The sequence below is a fragment of the Pholis gunnellus genome, assembly GCF_910591455.1.
Source record: "Pholis gunnellus genome assembly, chromosome: 2".
Taxonomy (NCBI): Eukaryota; Metazoa; Chordata; class Actinopteri; order Perciformes; family Pholidae; genus Pholis; species Pholis gunnellus.
This window is the reverse complement of record NC_136536.1, coordinates 13,475,293-13,489,521: the sequence shown is the minus strand read 5'-3', so window position 1 is coordinate 13,489,521 and position 14,229 is coordinate 13,475,293. Positions and strand designations below refer to the sequence as shown.

Below are 14,229 nucleotides of genomic sequence, written 5' to 3'. Positions count from 1 at the left end.
AGGGCTTTGTATTCACTTAGACTCCCATACATGTGTGGGGTTATATCTATGTCCATATGCATGGGTCTATATAGTATCTATATATTTGCATCTGTGGTTGTGTGTGTGTGTGTGTGTGTGTAGTTGCAGAAACCAGCACTCCTGTGTCCATCTTTGAGTTTGTTTAGTCTGATAGTTGAACTCCGCCTGCAGCAGCAGAGTTAGTCATTTTCAGATCTGGCTGGAAGGCCATGGAGACAAACAGTACTGATGTCCCCTCCCCGCCAGGCTGGATCCTCACTGAAAATATTACTGCCACTAACTACAGTAAATTGTCAGCTAAAATGAACTGTAAGTGGATTTACTCTATAAAGCAGGGGGGTACAATCAAATGACTACTTGACTAGATGTTATGTGACAAAAACAATATGTGGTGACGGATACAACAGGTTAGATGGTGACAGACCTGGGTGTTTGGCAGTGACGTGCAGCCAATCAGCGAGTCAGTTATGTAGCTGGGGGACTGCAGCGTAGCCGGTGACAGGTCCTCAGGGCTTGCTAGGCCATCTTTCCACTCCTGGAACACACACACACACACACAGTGTCAGAATAACACAATATCAACATGATGCAAAATGTCTGTAGCATGCTCATGCATTCGGGCACACAGGCAGTTGCACAACTGCAAAAAAGAGCACATGAATCATAGAACATGGCGCCATGAGTTCCTGAGGGATGAGCCAGCAGTGCTGCTGTTTATGTAACAGCATCGCCACCTGCCATGATACTTAGTCCTTCATGGCTCAGCTCTACATTAAACCTGTGTCTCCACTAATAGTCTTGAGCTACCTAGTGTAAACAAGACACTGTCAAGATGTTGGCTTTAGCTTGTATTTATACAAGACCGAAGCTTTGCATGTTTACTTCAGAGCCAGTTTATACGAAGGCTTTGTGATAAGACGGTGTGGGAATAATTCCATGAGTTTACTCATGAGGTGGTTCATCTCAAACATGTAAAAGGGAACTTGAAGCACAAAGCTGGCATGCAAGACCTTGTTTGATTAATTCACGTGACGAAGAAGAAGAAGAAAAAAGATGCATCCTTGTTACAACTTCTCACTTCTCACCAGTTCTCTGTGGGTGACAGGCAGGATGATGAAAGTCTCATCAAGCCTCGGTGGGCTGCCCAGATCCTGGCTGTGGCTGTGGGACGGAAGAGGTGGAGGCTTTCCCTCAAGTTTGCGGACCTGGCGCTCCCCTTTGGCGCTGGCCCCGACGCTGAGTTTGCGGACAGGGTTCGTGAGCCACTTCTTCAGCGTGCTCACAGAGCGTCTGGAGCCCGGGGAGCTTGGGGCCGAGCTGCCCGATGCCTGTGGGGGTAGTGACGCCACGGAGGTGGAGATGCTGCCCTCACTGCCTGCCGCTGAGTATGAGTCTGGAGACAAGAGACAGGGAGAGAAATAGAGCAGAAGGTTATTGGTAAAACAATGAGTGTCTGAGCAGACAGTGGAGGTTAGAGAACTGATATGTAAGAGTTTAATGGGTCAAAGGGCAGAGTACATTCTGACTCTCTTCATTCAGACCTCCACAGTCAATGAATCAATTAATGTATGTGCAAAAACAGCATTTTGTTTCAGGCAACAGAACTCGTGACTGACAATTAAATGAAAGCAGCTGCGCCGCTCAGTGAGAGTCGACAACACAGGAGAGAAGAAGTTAAGGGAGACATAAAACAAAGGGTGGATATATAAATAGCCTTCCTCTTCAAACACAGCTGTGCAGCTGTGAGCTGCAACATAAAAGATGCACTATTATGTTTATGTCACACGGACCATGTTTCGTATGCTTGAGCTGTGCATCCAATCACATGACCAGCACACACTCTGATGCAAGGCAGACAGATGAGGTCAGAATGGTGGACGTGAAAAATACTCCAGACCGGTTACAGAACGGCTGCTGCACAGGGATGTCAGGAGGACATGGGAAGTGAGCTGGGGGGCAAGCTGGGACCGGACATCCACTTTAAGCCTTTGTAGAAGGGAAGATCCTTGCTTGGGACAGTTTGTTTTTTCTGTCCTGTCCCCCATTCCCATCCTGCCTCATCCACCCTACCCTACCGCCCTTCCTCAGTCCTGAGATAGCTCTTCCTCTAAACTGTGTGTCTTGAGTGTCTTATCTGTTGTGTGCAAACGCAGTTCGGTCATGCCTCCCCATTCATCTTCTTGGCCTCGTCCTGACCTCTGACCCTCGATCAACACTCTTTTACAGATGGAGAAACACTCTCTCCTGCTATCTGCCAAGGGTTAATATTGTTCGAATACAGCTGCTAGTTCACACCAATTGTCAAATGAATGTGACAAAGCTGGAAACTAAATGACTTTTGGTTTTCAAGAAAATGCACTTTTCCTAAAGCTTGAATTGAGTTTGTGAATTTTTCATGCATTTGTTCATTAAAAGACAACACTGACCTCATTTCAGTGTTCCTTATATGAGCCACAGAGGACGATCTTATCACAAAACTCAGCAGTAAGACCCAGACCCAGACTGCAGGAGCAACATTGACACAGCGTGGCCCATTTTGTGAGTGTATCGTCTTCAAAGGCGAAACCAAAATAAATTCACAATTGCCCTCACTTTTCATACTTTAAGAGATTGAGCTTTTCCGCGCTTTAAACATTATTGCTTTCCCTAAGCAATGCGATAATAGCCACTGTACCGATCAATGAAAATGCGCTGTCTAAAAACTTTCCCCAATTCTCCAGTGCACAAACCTCAGTCAAAATATTTGAGAGATGGCTAACTTCAGAGCAAAACAACTCACGCCCATGACATTACAATACCAGTCCACACATTGTTTATGGATCTGGCGAAAAAACTTTAATTTATCTGTATGTTTGTTTTCACCACATAAACAGCATTTCCTCTGTAATCTTCCTCCTCTCTACATACATTTTACAGGCATCATGCGTGTGTGTGTGTGTGTGTGTGTGTGTGTGTGTGTGTGTGTGTATGTGTGTAGGATCCCAGGGTGGCCAATTTCCCAATCCTTCCCCACCCCCATCCACATGAAAGGCTTGAGAGAGTAAAATGAGATCTGAGCCTGGCAGAATGGAGGATTGAACAGAGGAAAGAGGCAAGGAGCAGAGAGGGGTACAAAGAAGGGAGACGACTAAACCCTGCGGGGAATAGACAGAAACTCTAAACAAACTCCGGATGGGTCCATCTACAGTAAGACAACATAATAAAGACCATCAGTCTGAGTTCAAGCCTCTGCCTGTTGTGAAGGGTCTTAGCTGTAGAAGACAATACAACAACAACAACAAAAACCTCAGAAAGCTATTGTATTTGTGGGCTGGAGCTGTAAAAGCCTGAGGCAAAGCATACACCATCTCTGAGGGTCCCCAGCTTGAGAGAACAGAGAGGATGTGAAAATGACTCTGATACATGTGATAACCCCAACCCCCAGCTCCTCTGACCTCTAACAAAGACCAGGCCTCGAGGATTGTGTTTTCCAGTGTTGTTCCCTGCTCAGGTTCAGTCAGGCAGGGTCGCAGTGCAGAGACACAACCGCAGTAACACAGTATCCAACCAGCCCCAGACATCGGCTGAGATAGCTTATCACAACAACAACAAAAAATGGGGGAAGAGAGACTGACACCCTCTCTGTGCCTGGAAGCAATTAAAAGTGAGTGGAGACAGCAGTGCAGCTCCATGATTTGCGACTTGACGTCAGAATGACACAGTGGCTCTGTCAAATGTACAGATTTACAACGTGCAGAGTGTACATAATTTATCGGTTTTATAATGAAGATCACTACATCTGCATCTGTCACCATGGCAACTCTGCAGTTCCCCCACTAATCGTTATCGTGCATGTGGGTTCGTTTCCCTGTTGACCCTGGAAAGCTGAATCTCTGTATGAAAACCGTAGGCCACTACAGGGACATCATTAACAGCTTTTTTTTTATTTCCACAGCAACAGCAAGGAAACTGTGAAACGCAAAGGGAGATGATGAGCTTCCCCTCATGCCTCCGCTCTCCCTACACATTTCAAGATGAGAGGAGTCCTCTGTGTGCCACCTACACAGAGGAAATTGGGATAAAAAAAGATTGAGAAAGAAATCCTTCCCTCTGTCTTGCTGGATGCTGATAGTGCCCGCATGTGACATTCATCTTCATAATGGCGCAGCGAAAACAAGATTACCCGGGCTGATTCTGTTAATGCAACTTGACTATTGTTTATGTGCTAGTGATAATTAACAGTTGAAGGCACAGGGCAGCAGGGCTGCATTAAGCTGACCTGATCTGTGGTGATCAGTTAATGCTGGGCTTTCACCAGCCGCCCACTCACTGTCTGACAGGCTGAGCGGAGCTCGAGTGGAAGGCTTGCCCAAAAAGTTGCTGTACCATGTAACTTTAGAGCCGAGTGGGTTTCTGCTGCAAAGTAGCTCCAGACATTCTCTTCATGCTGTTCACTCACAATAGTGAAGTTTGACAGAACTCATCGACTGAGAGGACAACTTTAAAGACTCTAATGTAGGTAGTCTATGCTTCATTTATCCATAAACACTTTTTCTTGCACTAAATCAAGCTTTTGACATCATGTCTGGTCTGATCATTTTAGGGCTTCCACTAACGATTATTTTCAGTATCAATACATCTGCTGATTGTTGTCTTGATTAAGCGATACGTTGTTTGGTATAAAACGTCAGATAACTGCCTCGAAATTACCAGGGGGCAAGGAGATTTCATCAAATGTCTTGTTCTGTTCCACCACTCCAAAATATTCAATTTACTGACATGGGAAAGCATAAATGGTCAAATTTAAAAAGCAGGAACCAATAAATATTTTGCATATTGGCCTTTCAGACAGTGAACGGGCGGCTGGTGAAAGCCCAGCATTGAATAAGACAATAAATTCATTATCAAAATAGTTCATGTGTCTTTTTCATGAGGTTTGCAGTGAACCATGGCTGCTCAGTAAAGTTTTGAATATAATTGCTGGATGTAATTATCCAGTGATTACGTGAATAATTCAGACTTTCATGTGGTAAAGGAAAACATCAGATGCAATATTCTTTTGAAGGTCACAAAGGTTTGATTTGGATTTGATCGAATATAAGATTCATTTCCGAGCAATTTAATGCTTGAAACAGAAAAGTAAGGTGCAAAGAAAAATAAGGACAAAGCAACCTCCACTTTGTAGGTGGATGGATGTGCTTTAAGTGTTGGTCCCCCCTGAAGAAGTTTGGTCCAACTTCCCTTTATTGATCAGTTGATAAGTGAGTGCTGCTGAGCCAACAAATCAGGCTAAAAGCGTTGGCTGTAATGGAGCAAACTTGTTCACAGCTGCTCCACTCTGGAGCTCTCTGTCAATCCTACAGCCTCTTGGGACTGTATGGGCAATACAGACAGACAAGCAGGTGCCCACACACTTGCCGGTGCACAAAAATGGTACATGCACATTTTCTCCAGGGTAGCTGTCCAGATGTGTGACTGCAGTCTGTTCACTTGTGACTTCCCGTGTCATCTGTCTGTCACAGTAAACAAAACAAAGCAAATCAGAGACAGGCGACCTGCTGGTCCCCACGGTGTCAAACACGTTAAATGTCCAGCTTCGCTGCCAATCAATGCCGGCACCTCAAAGATCACAAGGGTTATGAGAGTGCAGCGGTCAACACACAGGCACCAGACACCTGCCTCAGTCATCACTGACAACTCAACAGAACACCATGCTTATCTTCTTTATTCTCTTTTCACTCGTTCATTGCCTTCCCCACCTTATGCACTTCAGTCCAGCCTCTGCTTGTATATTACATTTCACCTACTCAGAGGAAATGGACACTCTTCCCATCAACTAGCAGGACCTGGGCTGCACCCAGGCACTCAGATGTGCAGACTGATAGACCTGTGAGACAATGAGGCACTTAGTACCAGATGCGTATGACCGGAAACCCTTTGACTGTCCTCTGGTGAACTTCTGCAGAAACAACAAGGCAACATTTAAGATCTCATCGTATACCTGTCAGCAGTGATTTTCTGAATGAAAAGAGAATGTTTGGATCTTTTTGAAAGTCTGCCTGTTATCTTTGTCTCTTTCACTTTTTTTCTCATTATATTTCATCCTGTTGGCCACAGGCTGTTTCGTGTGTATTTTGTTTGATTAATAAATCCTGGCACTTGGCTGTTCTCTCTTTATACTGTCCTCCCTCTTCCCTTCTTCATCTTGACTCCTTCCCCTTTACAGCATGCCCGCAGATTTCTGTTTTACTCTGCCACCTCTTCTGCACTCTGACCCACTCTTCCCCTCTCTGCACTGCAGGGTTTTTTAGCTGTGTGTCTTGGGATCGGCACACACAGCTCCCTTCTCTGATGCAAGGCCCTGCTCTGCACCAAAGCTGCTGACATCAGCACAAGCTTGACATCCAAAATCCCCTGGCAGAGAAGACAGTGACACAGGAGTAAAGGAAAAAGTACTTAGAAAATCTCTCTTCTCTTCCCTAGTGGTGATTACGTACGGTACGACTTAAGCTGCTAAACCTTCAACATTAGAAATCCTCTGAAATTATCAGGCTGTGAATAGTAACGTGTATGTAAATGAGCAGCATAAAAGAGGGAGACGCTAAGATGGGCTGATGTGGAGAGCAGGGATTATTCATGATTTAGTCAAGCAGCACATGAAGCGTAAGCACATATGCCAGATATAAGCTAAAACCCTCAGTGAGAGAGCGATTAGGGCACATGTCGCCTTACAAATATATACTTGAGAGCATATAAGCAATCTAGGAACATGGACATGTATGCAGAAGCACAACCATTGTCATTATTGTGTGTGTATTTGCGTGCAAGGAGAGACACATTTGCAGTCAGACAGACACGTGAACAGAGATTTCCTGTCCTCCTACTGACCTAGTTTATGCGCACACACACACACACACACTGCTGTGATTCCAGGAGCACAGAAGAAAATACGCAGCAGACACAGACAAGTGACACACAAACAAGCCATCAGGGTCGATCTTCTGTGGCGTATTTCTCATTAAAACTAGATGACGCTAGCATTAATCCTATTGTCTATGGAACATTGTGAAAGAGTGATTCAGACACTTTGCCCGATGAGACCTTTTTAAACTGTAACACGTCACAGCTGCCGCTTCCATCTCAACCAAGGTTTCAGTCAATCCCCCAGAACCTACATGCATCTGAAGCTTGCTTTTTTTACAGAAAAGGATGCAGTGGCAGACGCACCACAGACACCTTTTCCTCTGCTGCTACTGCAGCTGCAGCAGGCTTGTGGCAGTCTGAAACTGCAACCATGTTTGTGGTTGTTTGGCCTGAAAACTCCATTCAGAGAGAGATTTGTCAAGTTCCTGGCACCATCTGCCTTTATTTGTCTTAATGTCAACTCTAGGGAAGGTTCTTAAGGTTCCAGTGTGGTCCATTTCACTCTCAAAACACATCAGGAGAATATAAACACAAATCATGATTCATTTAGAGATTTGATAATCAGGAACAAAGGAGTGATTAAAAGGTTGGTATGGTCTGGGATATGTTACCTCGTCCAAATATACAGTGATAAGAAAATCACATACAGGTATATATTCTTCTGTAACTCTTTCAGAAGCAGCAGAAGAGCAAATACTTGATGTTTTAGCAAGACACACGTGCTGTCAAGTAGACTAATAGTATAACAAATACTGAACCAAACTTCACTTTATATCTACAAAGCATAATTGTATGCAACACTTCCCATCGTTCACTGATTGACAGTGGTAGAAGAAATAGGCCTACTCCAACGGTTTTGTAAAAGTAGCAGTACCAGTAAAAATCATGCCTTCAAAAGTTTACTGAAGTTAAATTACAAAAGGTGCTAAATTTGAAACTCAGAGTAAATCCGTTGCATCCGCGCGGCTCTCAACATGGTGACGGCTGAGCTAGTGGCTTACAGCTATTTGTGCTAAAAGCGCAAACATTGGCAACAGTGCTAAACGAGCGGATTTGACCGGTTTGTTTATTTAAATCCAATACCAAGTAATATAGGGACATAATCTCCGATAGATACAGATCATAAGTAGTTTAGGCTTATACTTTCATGTTACTTTACAATGTAAATCCCTTAATCAGATGCATGTTTTTAAATCATTGTATCTGCAAACATAATAATTATACTTTTTTTAAATCAAACAAAGTGCAAACATTTATTAAAGTGCAAATAAAAGCACAAAAGTACCATCAACCATCATTCACAGCTGTGAAAAAGCTCGTTTTTTTTGTCCCGCCATCATCTGTCGTCTGGAGTAACTATAGGGTGCTCGCTGAAGCGTGTTGTTGTGTGAATACACAACACAACAACAGCTGTGAGAAGCAAAGAACGTAACATTGCACAGACAGTCCTACTCTGATCAAATACAAATTGGTGCAGAAGAGAGAAACTGATCCCTTTTTGTATTGATCCTACTGACGCTAGAATCGCTTTCATTAGAGTGGCCGAATATATTCCTTCTTTTATTTAGCATTTATATCTGCAGTACACCTTCCAGCCACACGAAGGACCCTGAATGCTCATATTGTTCCGAAAATTATCAGAAATGTTAATTTATGAACAAATTCTGCTCTTCACATGATTTATAGAGCAGGCCTGTTGTGAATTGGGTCACAATGGTTTGTTATTTTTCAAAAGTGGCAAACACTGCCATAGAGAACCTTTAAAATACCAAAAGTAAAAGTACTCATTGTGCAGAATGGCTCATTAGAATTATTGATGCATTAACGTGTACACAAATTTAATGTTGCAGCTTGTGAAGGTGGAGCTATCACATCATAGCACTTGCATGACCTTGCAGCGTCTGCAGGGCACTCTGTTCTAGTGTGGGTTCGCACGCGTGTGTGTTTAATAATCATAGTGGTGATCTCTACACTACCCTTTCAGCCTCTTTAGCAGCGGGCAGCACCAGTGCACACCAGCTGGGTACCGTTCATCATTACTATGATTATCTGGACACACACGTACACTCTAAAAGACGGAAAGGGAGAGAGTGGCTCACACTTATATTTAGGGATAAACAAGGCTGCCACAATGCCCGAGGTGGCTGTGAACACAAGGCAAATTAAAAGCGATTGAGATTCCATACGGCAGCTGTGGCAGTGCCAGTCAGGATGCCTACGAGGAGAGCAGGAGACGGAGTTGTGGTGCCTGCTGGGACATGGGAGTGCCTCCTCTGGGCCCCAGTCTGCCTCACAGCTCTAGTCCTCTCACCTCTTGCTGTTTTTCAGTTGCTGCATGCATAAAAGGTCACTTCTGTCTATACCTAAACGAGTCAGATGTGAATTGAGGGTCGTTCGTTTGAAATCCCTGAACTGAATTCTGCAAATATGGCTTCACATAGAATTGTGTCTTTAGCATACTACACATTCAGACACTGTTTATGTGCGCTAAGCATTAAAGGGTCACGTGTTGAAACCACAATGACACAAGAAGTCTAGCTCTAATGCTGATCTGGCACACTGTGGATGTAGATGTGCTGTTACAGTTATTCTCAGTCAGACTTGATGGGCTTTGCAGACACACATTCTCATTCCTTTCCATGGCTCTAGACCTCTCCCCACTCTAATCACCATAGCAACAAAACCCAAAAGGGAGACAGAGTGGGAGACAGCCACACAAAAGATTGGCCATCATAAACTCAACCTACATGTGGGCACACACACGTACACATGCCTGTCTGTAAGTGTAATAATTATACAGTATCACACCGCTAAATGTTTTCATGCCTTATTTATTAAACAATGCTGTGCGCACAAAGGATGCCTTTGAAAAGCTCATTCCAAATTGAAGAAAACCATCTGCACCTTTGGATGAAGATCTTTCCATGTGGCCATTAAGAGGGTGTCTTATGAATACACAAAATCCATTCAAGTGTGACAGGAAGACCTGGTGCTCAGGTCCACCTGTAAACCTGTGGGCGAAGTCCACGGATTGAACCGTGTCGATTACTTTATGAAAGTGAAGCAAAGCGACAGAAACATGAGATAGTTTACAGTGAAGATGCTGACAGAAAGCATAAGGCGAGAGGAGGGGTTCGACATGCAACACAGACATTCTGTGTCGCAGCAGTTACCTGTAGGCTTCTGTCTTAACCACTAGGCCACCTCCTCAAGTATGAGATGAAATAGACTAGCTGCTGGCTATCTGTGAACTAGAGCGTGAGAGTGTCGATGGCGCCTGCTGACAAAGGACAGAAAGTCAGATCAATTCTTGTTTGCTGACAATGTAGCGGAGCAGGCAGAAACTAGAGGAGAAGTCTACCAAAGACTGCCGGGAAATGTTTTCTTTAATCATTGAATTTCCCATTTAAAAACTTCTTGTCCTTTTTACATTCTTCCACGAGACACAGGTTGCCTGCTGGAGTGAACAGAGCAACGAAGTTAGATAAGTTAGGTTTTAGTCTTGATTTACCAAGAATTACAATTTTGCGATTGAGTAATACTTAAGATAATTAGACACTCTTGAGCAACTAATTAACTTCTGGTCACAGAGAGACACATGGGAGAATTCCAGGTCAGAACACAACAGCAATTCTCTTCAACATACTTAACATAACAGTCAATTTGATTAAGAACGAGGTAGCCATGAAGACACAACAAGCAGTTGTTTTCAGGATCGGTAAATCTACAATCAGCATCCTCATCTCCTCTAAATTGTAGTCAAAACTCGAGCCCACTTATTCAACACAACTCCACATCGCTTTCAATATTGTCACTTTCCATTGTTTGCTTTGCTTTGTGCACTGTTTTGGAAAGTTTCTCAGCGAGGCCTCTACCAAACGTTCTCTGGGGAGGACTGCAGAGGAGAGCAGCCAGAATCAGAGTGCTTCTCTACTCTGACAGCCTGAGGGGTCACTGAGGCAATCGTTGTAGTTAACCCGTTGCTAAGACTTACAGCAAGCATGCTTCAATCTGGCTGGATGAAAAGATGTTCAGAGTAGAAAGTGAACTCGTTTTTTTCCCCCACTGTACTCAATGGCACTTCAGAAAAGCACAGTTAACTTTGAACGAACATTAGAGGGAGTAACAGTATTAACAGTTGTAATAGTGTATGAACAAATGTCATGACACCCCTGAAGACTTGCAGACATATAAAGAGTCATATGGGCTGAAAGTGGGGGTGGAATCGCATGGGGGAAGCAGCTCTTCCCCCCCCCCCCCCCCCTCTGCGCTGTAGGAGAATTCTTTCTAAACAAGGTATGGAATGCACTCCTGTGTTTCCTAATTTGTTCCCTCATTCTTCTCCTCTGCACGTTTACAAACAGAGACCAGAGGAAGAGGGAGAAAAAAAGAAGGAAAGAAAAGTGGGAGATAGAGGAGGAGAGGGGCATGGGAGACCTGGAAATATGTCAGGGCAAGGCCGTTAGAGCGAAAAAAAGAAAAAGAGATGGTGAAATGAAAGGGGGAGAAGACATAATTAATAACTGGCTGACTGGCTGACTGGCTGTATGCCGACAAGTCAGAGAGATAGCGAGAGAGAGAGAGAGAGAGAGAGAGAGAGAGAGCTGGGGGAGAGAGTGGAGAGAAGAGGAGGAGAATGAGAGAAATGAAAATGCCCCAGGAATGATCCTAATGCTTCATTTGGTGTTCACATTCCAAGCCGGCAAATCATGTAACATTCAGCCCAAAATTCAGACCGTGTAATTTCTTCATCTGGGAGACTGGGAGCACTGGTTTGATATACAAGTCGCCTCGTCCTTTCTCTCAGTCCATTTCTCTCCCTCTCTCTCTCATTTTACCTTTTGCATGCGTGAGAGAGAAACAATATGGAGGAGATCAGTTGCACCGCAGAGAGGAGACAGGGAGTTGGGTGGGAGGGCACGAGGCGATGACGAAGATGAAGGTGGGCCGGAGTGCAAAGTTTAAAAATACCTCAGACTGCCGAACACAGGGCTGGGCCACAGCAGGCCAGCAGCATACCTTCAATTTCAGCTATTTTTGTTGCTTTTTCCATAATGTCTGAAGTCTGCCTTATAAGCTGATGACAAAGACGGTTCTCCAGCTGAGACATAAAAAGACACGCCGGTTCTGTCACGGCAATTTTCCCTCGCGTTTGCCAACAGGGCTGCTTTCTGTCAAGAGCACACTCGACTTGTTATCAAAATTATTCATGGGTCTCAGGGGTCTCAGGGAAACCCGGGGATCAAATCCCTGCATCTGAGCAAGACACGGAGCCCGACCACCTCCAGGGGCTGTAACGCCATCACCCTCTCGGGTCTATGAAGGAGGACGAGGGGACAAAATATGTTCCAACAGTGGTCAAGTATTATATTTTAAATTGCCTGGAAACTGCAGCAAATGAGCCAGAGTTGAAGCTTAACATTACCAAGTAGCTGAAAAGTACAAGGGGTGTTCAAGAAATGATTACTCGATTAATCAAAGGAATAAGTAGCAGAATCGATGCTAAAAAATAATTATTAGTTGTAGCCCTAATTTAAGATAGCAAATTCCCAATATTCATCACAGGTCTAAAGGATTATATTGTAGAGGTTTGTTGCTTTGATTATGACTTCAGATAAAATGATGTAGCACGTTGCCATTGATGCAGATACTCTGTTTGCATGTGTGCAATGGGAAAAAACGTTGTTGTTTTTTTACGCTTTTCCATATATTTCTCTGTCTAACATTCAACCAAGTAAATATACAGTACGTGTGTGTGTGTGTGTGTGTGTGTGTGTGTGTGTGTGTGTGTGTGTGTGTGTGTGTGTGTGTGTGTGTGTGTGTGTGTGTGTGTCATTGCTGGGGGGATCCTTGTCCTAACTCATTGCATGCAAGAGTCAACACCAGCCCCAAACATTCACAGATAAACACACTCATAGATGCACAGGGAACACATATCGATGTACAATGCACGTGCAAAGTGGCACGTAGCCTTTCCCTTTAACAGGAACATAAGAGAAAGATACAGAGAAAGAAAGTGGTATAAGGAGAAAGAGATATCTATGGAAGGAGAGATGGATATTTTGGGTCCACAAATAGAAAAGTTTCTTTAGTTGCTCTGCCACAGTTACAGCTGCAGTCAAGTCATTTTCAACATAAACTCCCAGACAGAGGTAAAGCTGCTTACATGTTGATAAAAAACACATAATTAGATGACTGGAGATATCTGTAAATGTATGAGAAAATAATGACAGAGTGAAAAAAGGCTTGGATGAGTCTGTTACGGTTGGTAACCAGCTATTCAGAGCCTTCTTGTAAAGCTAAGCTACTCTTATTTCCCCCCGGATTACTATTCCCTGGGAAAACAGAAATATTTATTATTTACAGTACATTTACAGTACATTTACAGTACTTTGTACAGAAAATTACATTCAAAGTGTATCTTTATGTTTTGACATTGTATGATTAACTCTTTTTTCAATTCCAGCACATTTCCAATATATTCAGGTATTTCTCATTTAAACTCCTTCACGTCTTTCAAATGCATTTTAAAACTGTTGCAAATGTATGCCAAACCAATTCAAAATGCATTTCAGAAAAGTATTGTCTGATTCAGTTGTATAATTTCCTTATAAGCTGCTTAAAAATTAGCTACATTATCAATATATTTTCCATGACACATTCAGGTTGTATGCTTTTTTTTAGAGCACATTTCAGACATAGAAATACTCATCTTCAAAGGCATTCTGAAGAACCTGCCTTGTTTAAGCGTGATCTTACCTACATTTGTTTCCTCTGTCAGATTTACGTAAGGGTGCATCCTTAATACCATTAAGTGTGTGGGAGGCTGTGCTGCAGCAAAGATGTGATGTAGAAATGATAAAGTTGGCTTAGACTGCAGTGTTTAACATTACCATGTATGCATAAGGACAACATTGTCAGCATCATTGGGAGTTTCGACACACTTTTTATCTGAATTCCTTCCTTCATTTGAAACTTGCTCTTTGATCCTCAAAAAGCAACGCACATTTATGAAATGCCTTGATGTATTATCATATTTAAGATATTAGATATTGCTTTATTCCACCTTTCCTTCACACATTACACACATTTCTCAAAGCACAATACAGATGTGATTTGGTGAATCAACAGGTTGCATTTCCTCACTCTGGCCAGTGGAGTCAATTGACTGAAGACACGCCATCTATTTTTAAATGGTTTGTCAACAGTATTTGCTGGGAAGCAGCCCTCACTAATGGCCCTCTGGCAGCCCATCCTCGAATGTGCCTTGCAGCGCAGTGCTATCATCAGAACTAAAATGATACA

At 43.3% G+C, this 14,229-nt stretch overlaps 1 protein-coding gene across 2 annotated transcripts in view; it reads right to left on the bottom strand.

Moving 5' to 3' along the window:
• arhgef25a (Rho guanine nucleotide exchange factor (GEF) 25a) overlaps nucleotides 1–14,229 on the bottom strand; it is a 29,028-nt gene that overhangs the window by 11,969 nt on the left and 2,830 nt on the right. For both annotated transcript variants that reach the window (XM_079180820.1, XM_079180821.1), the window contains exons 2-3: nucleotides 1,107–1,414; nucleotides 446–556 (exon numbers count right to left, since the gene is read on the bottom strand). In XM_079180820.1, coding sequence (XP_079036946.1) covers nucleotides 446–556; nucleotides 1,107–1,414 — 419 coding nt within the window. The remainder of the gene's footprint in view (nucleotides 1–445; nucleotides 557–1,106; nucleotides 1,415–14,229) is intronic.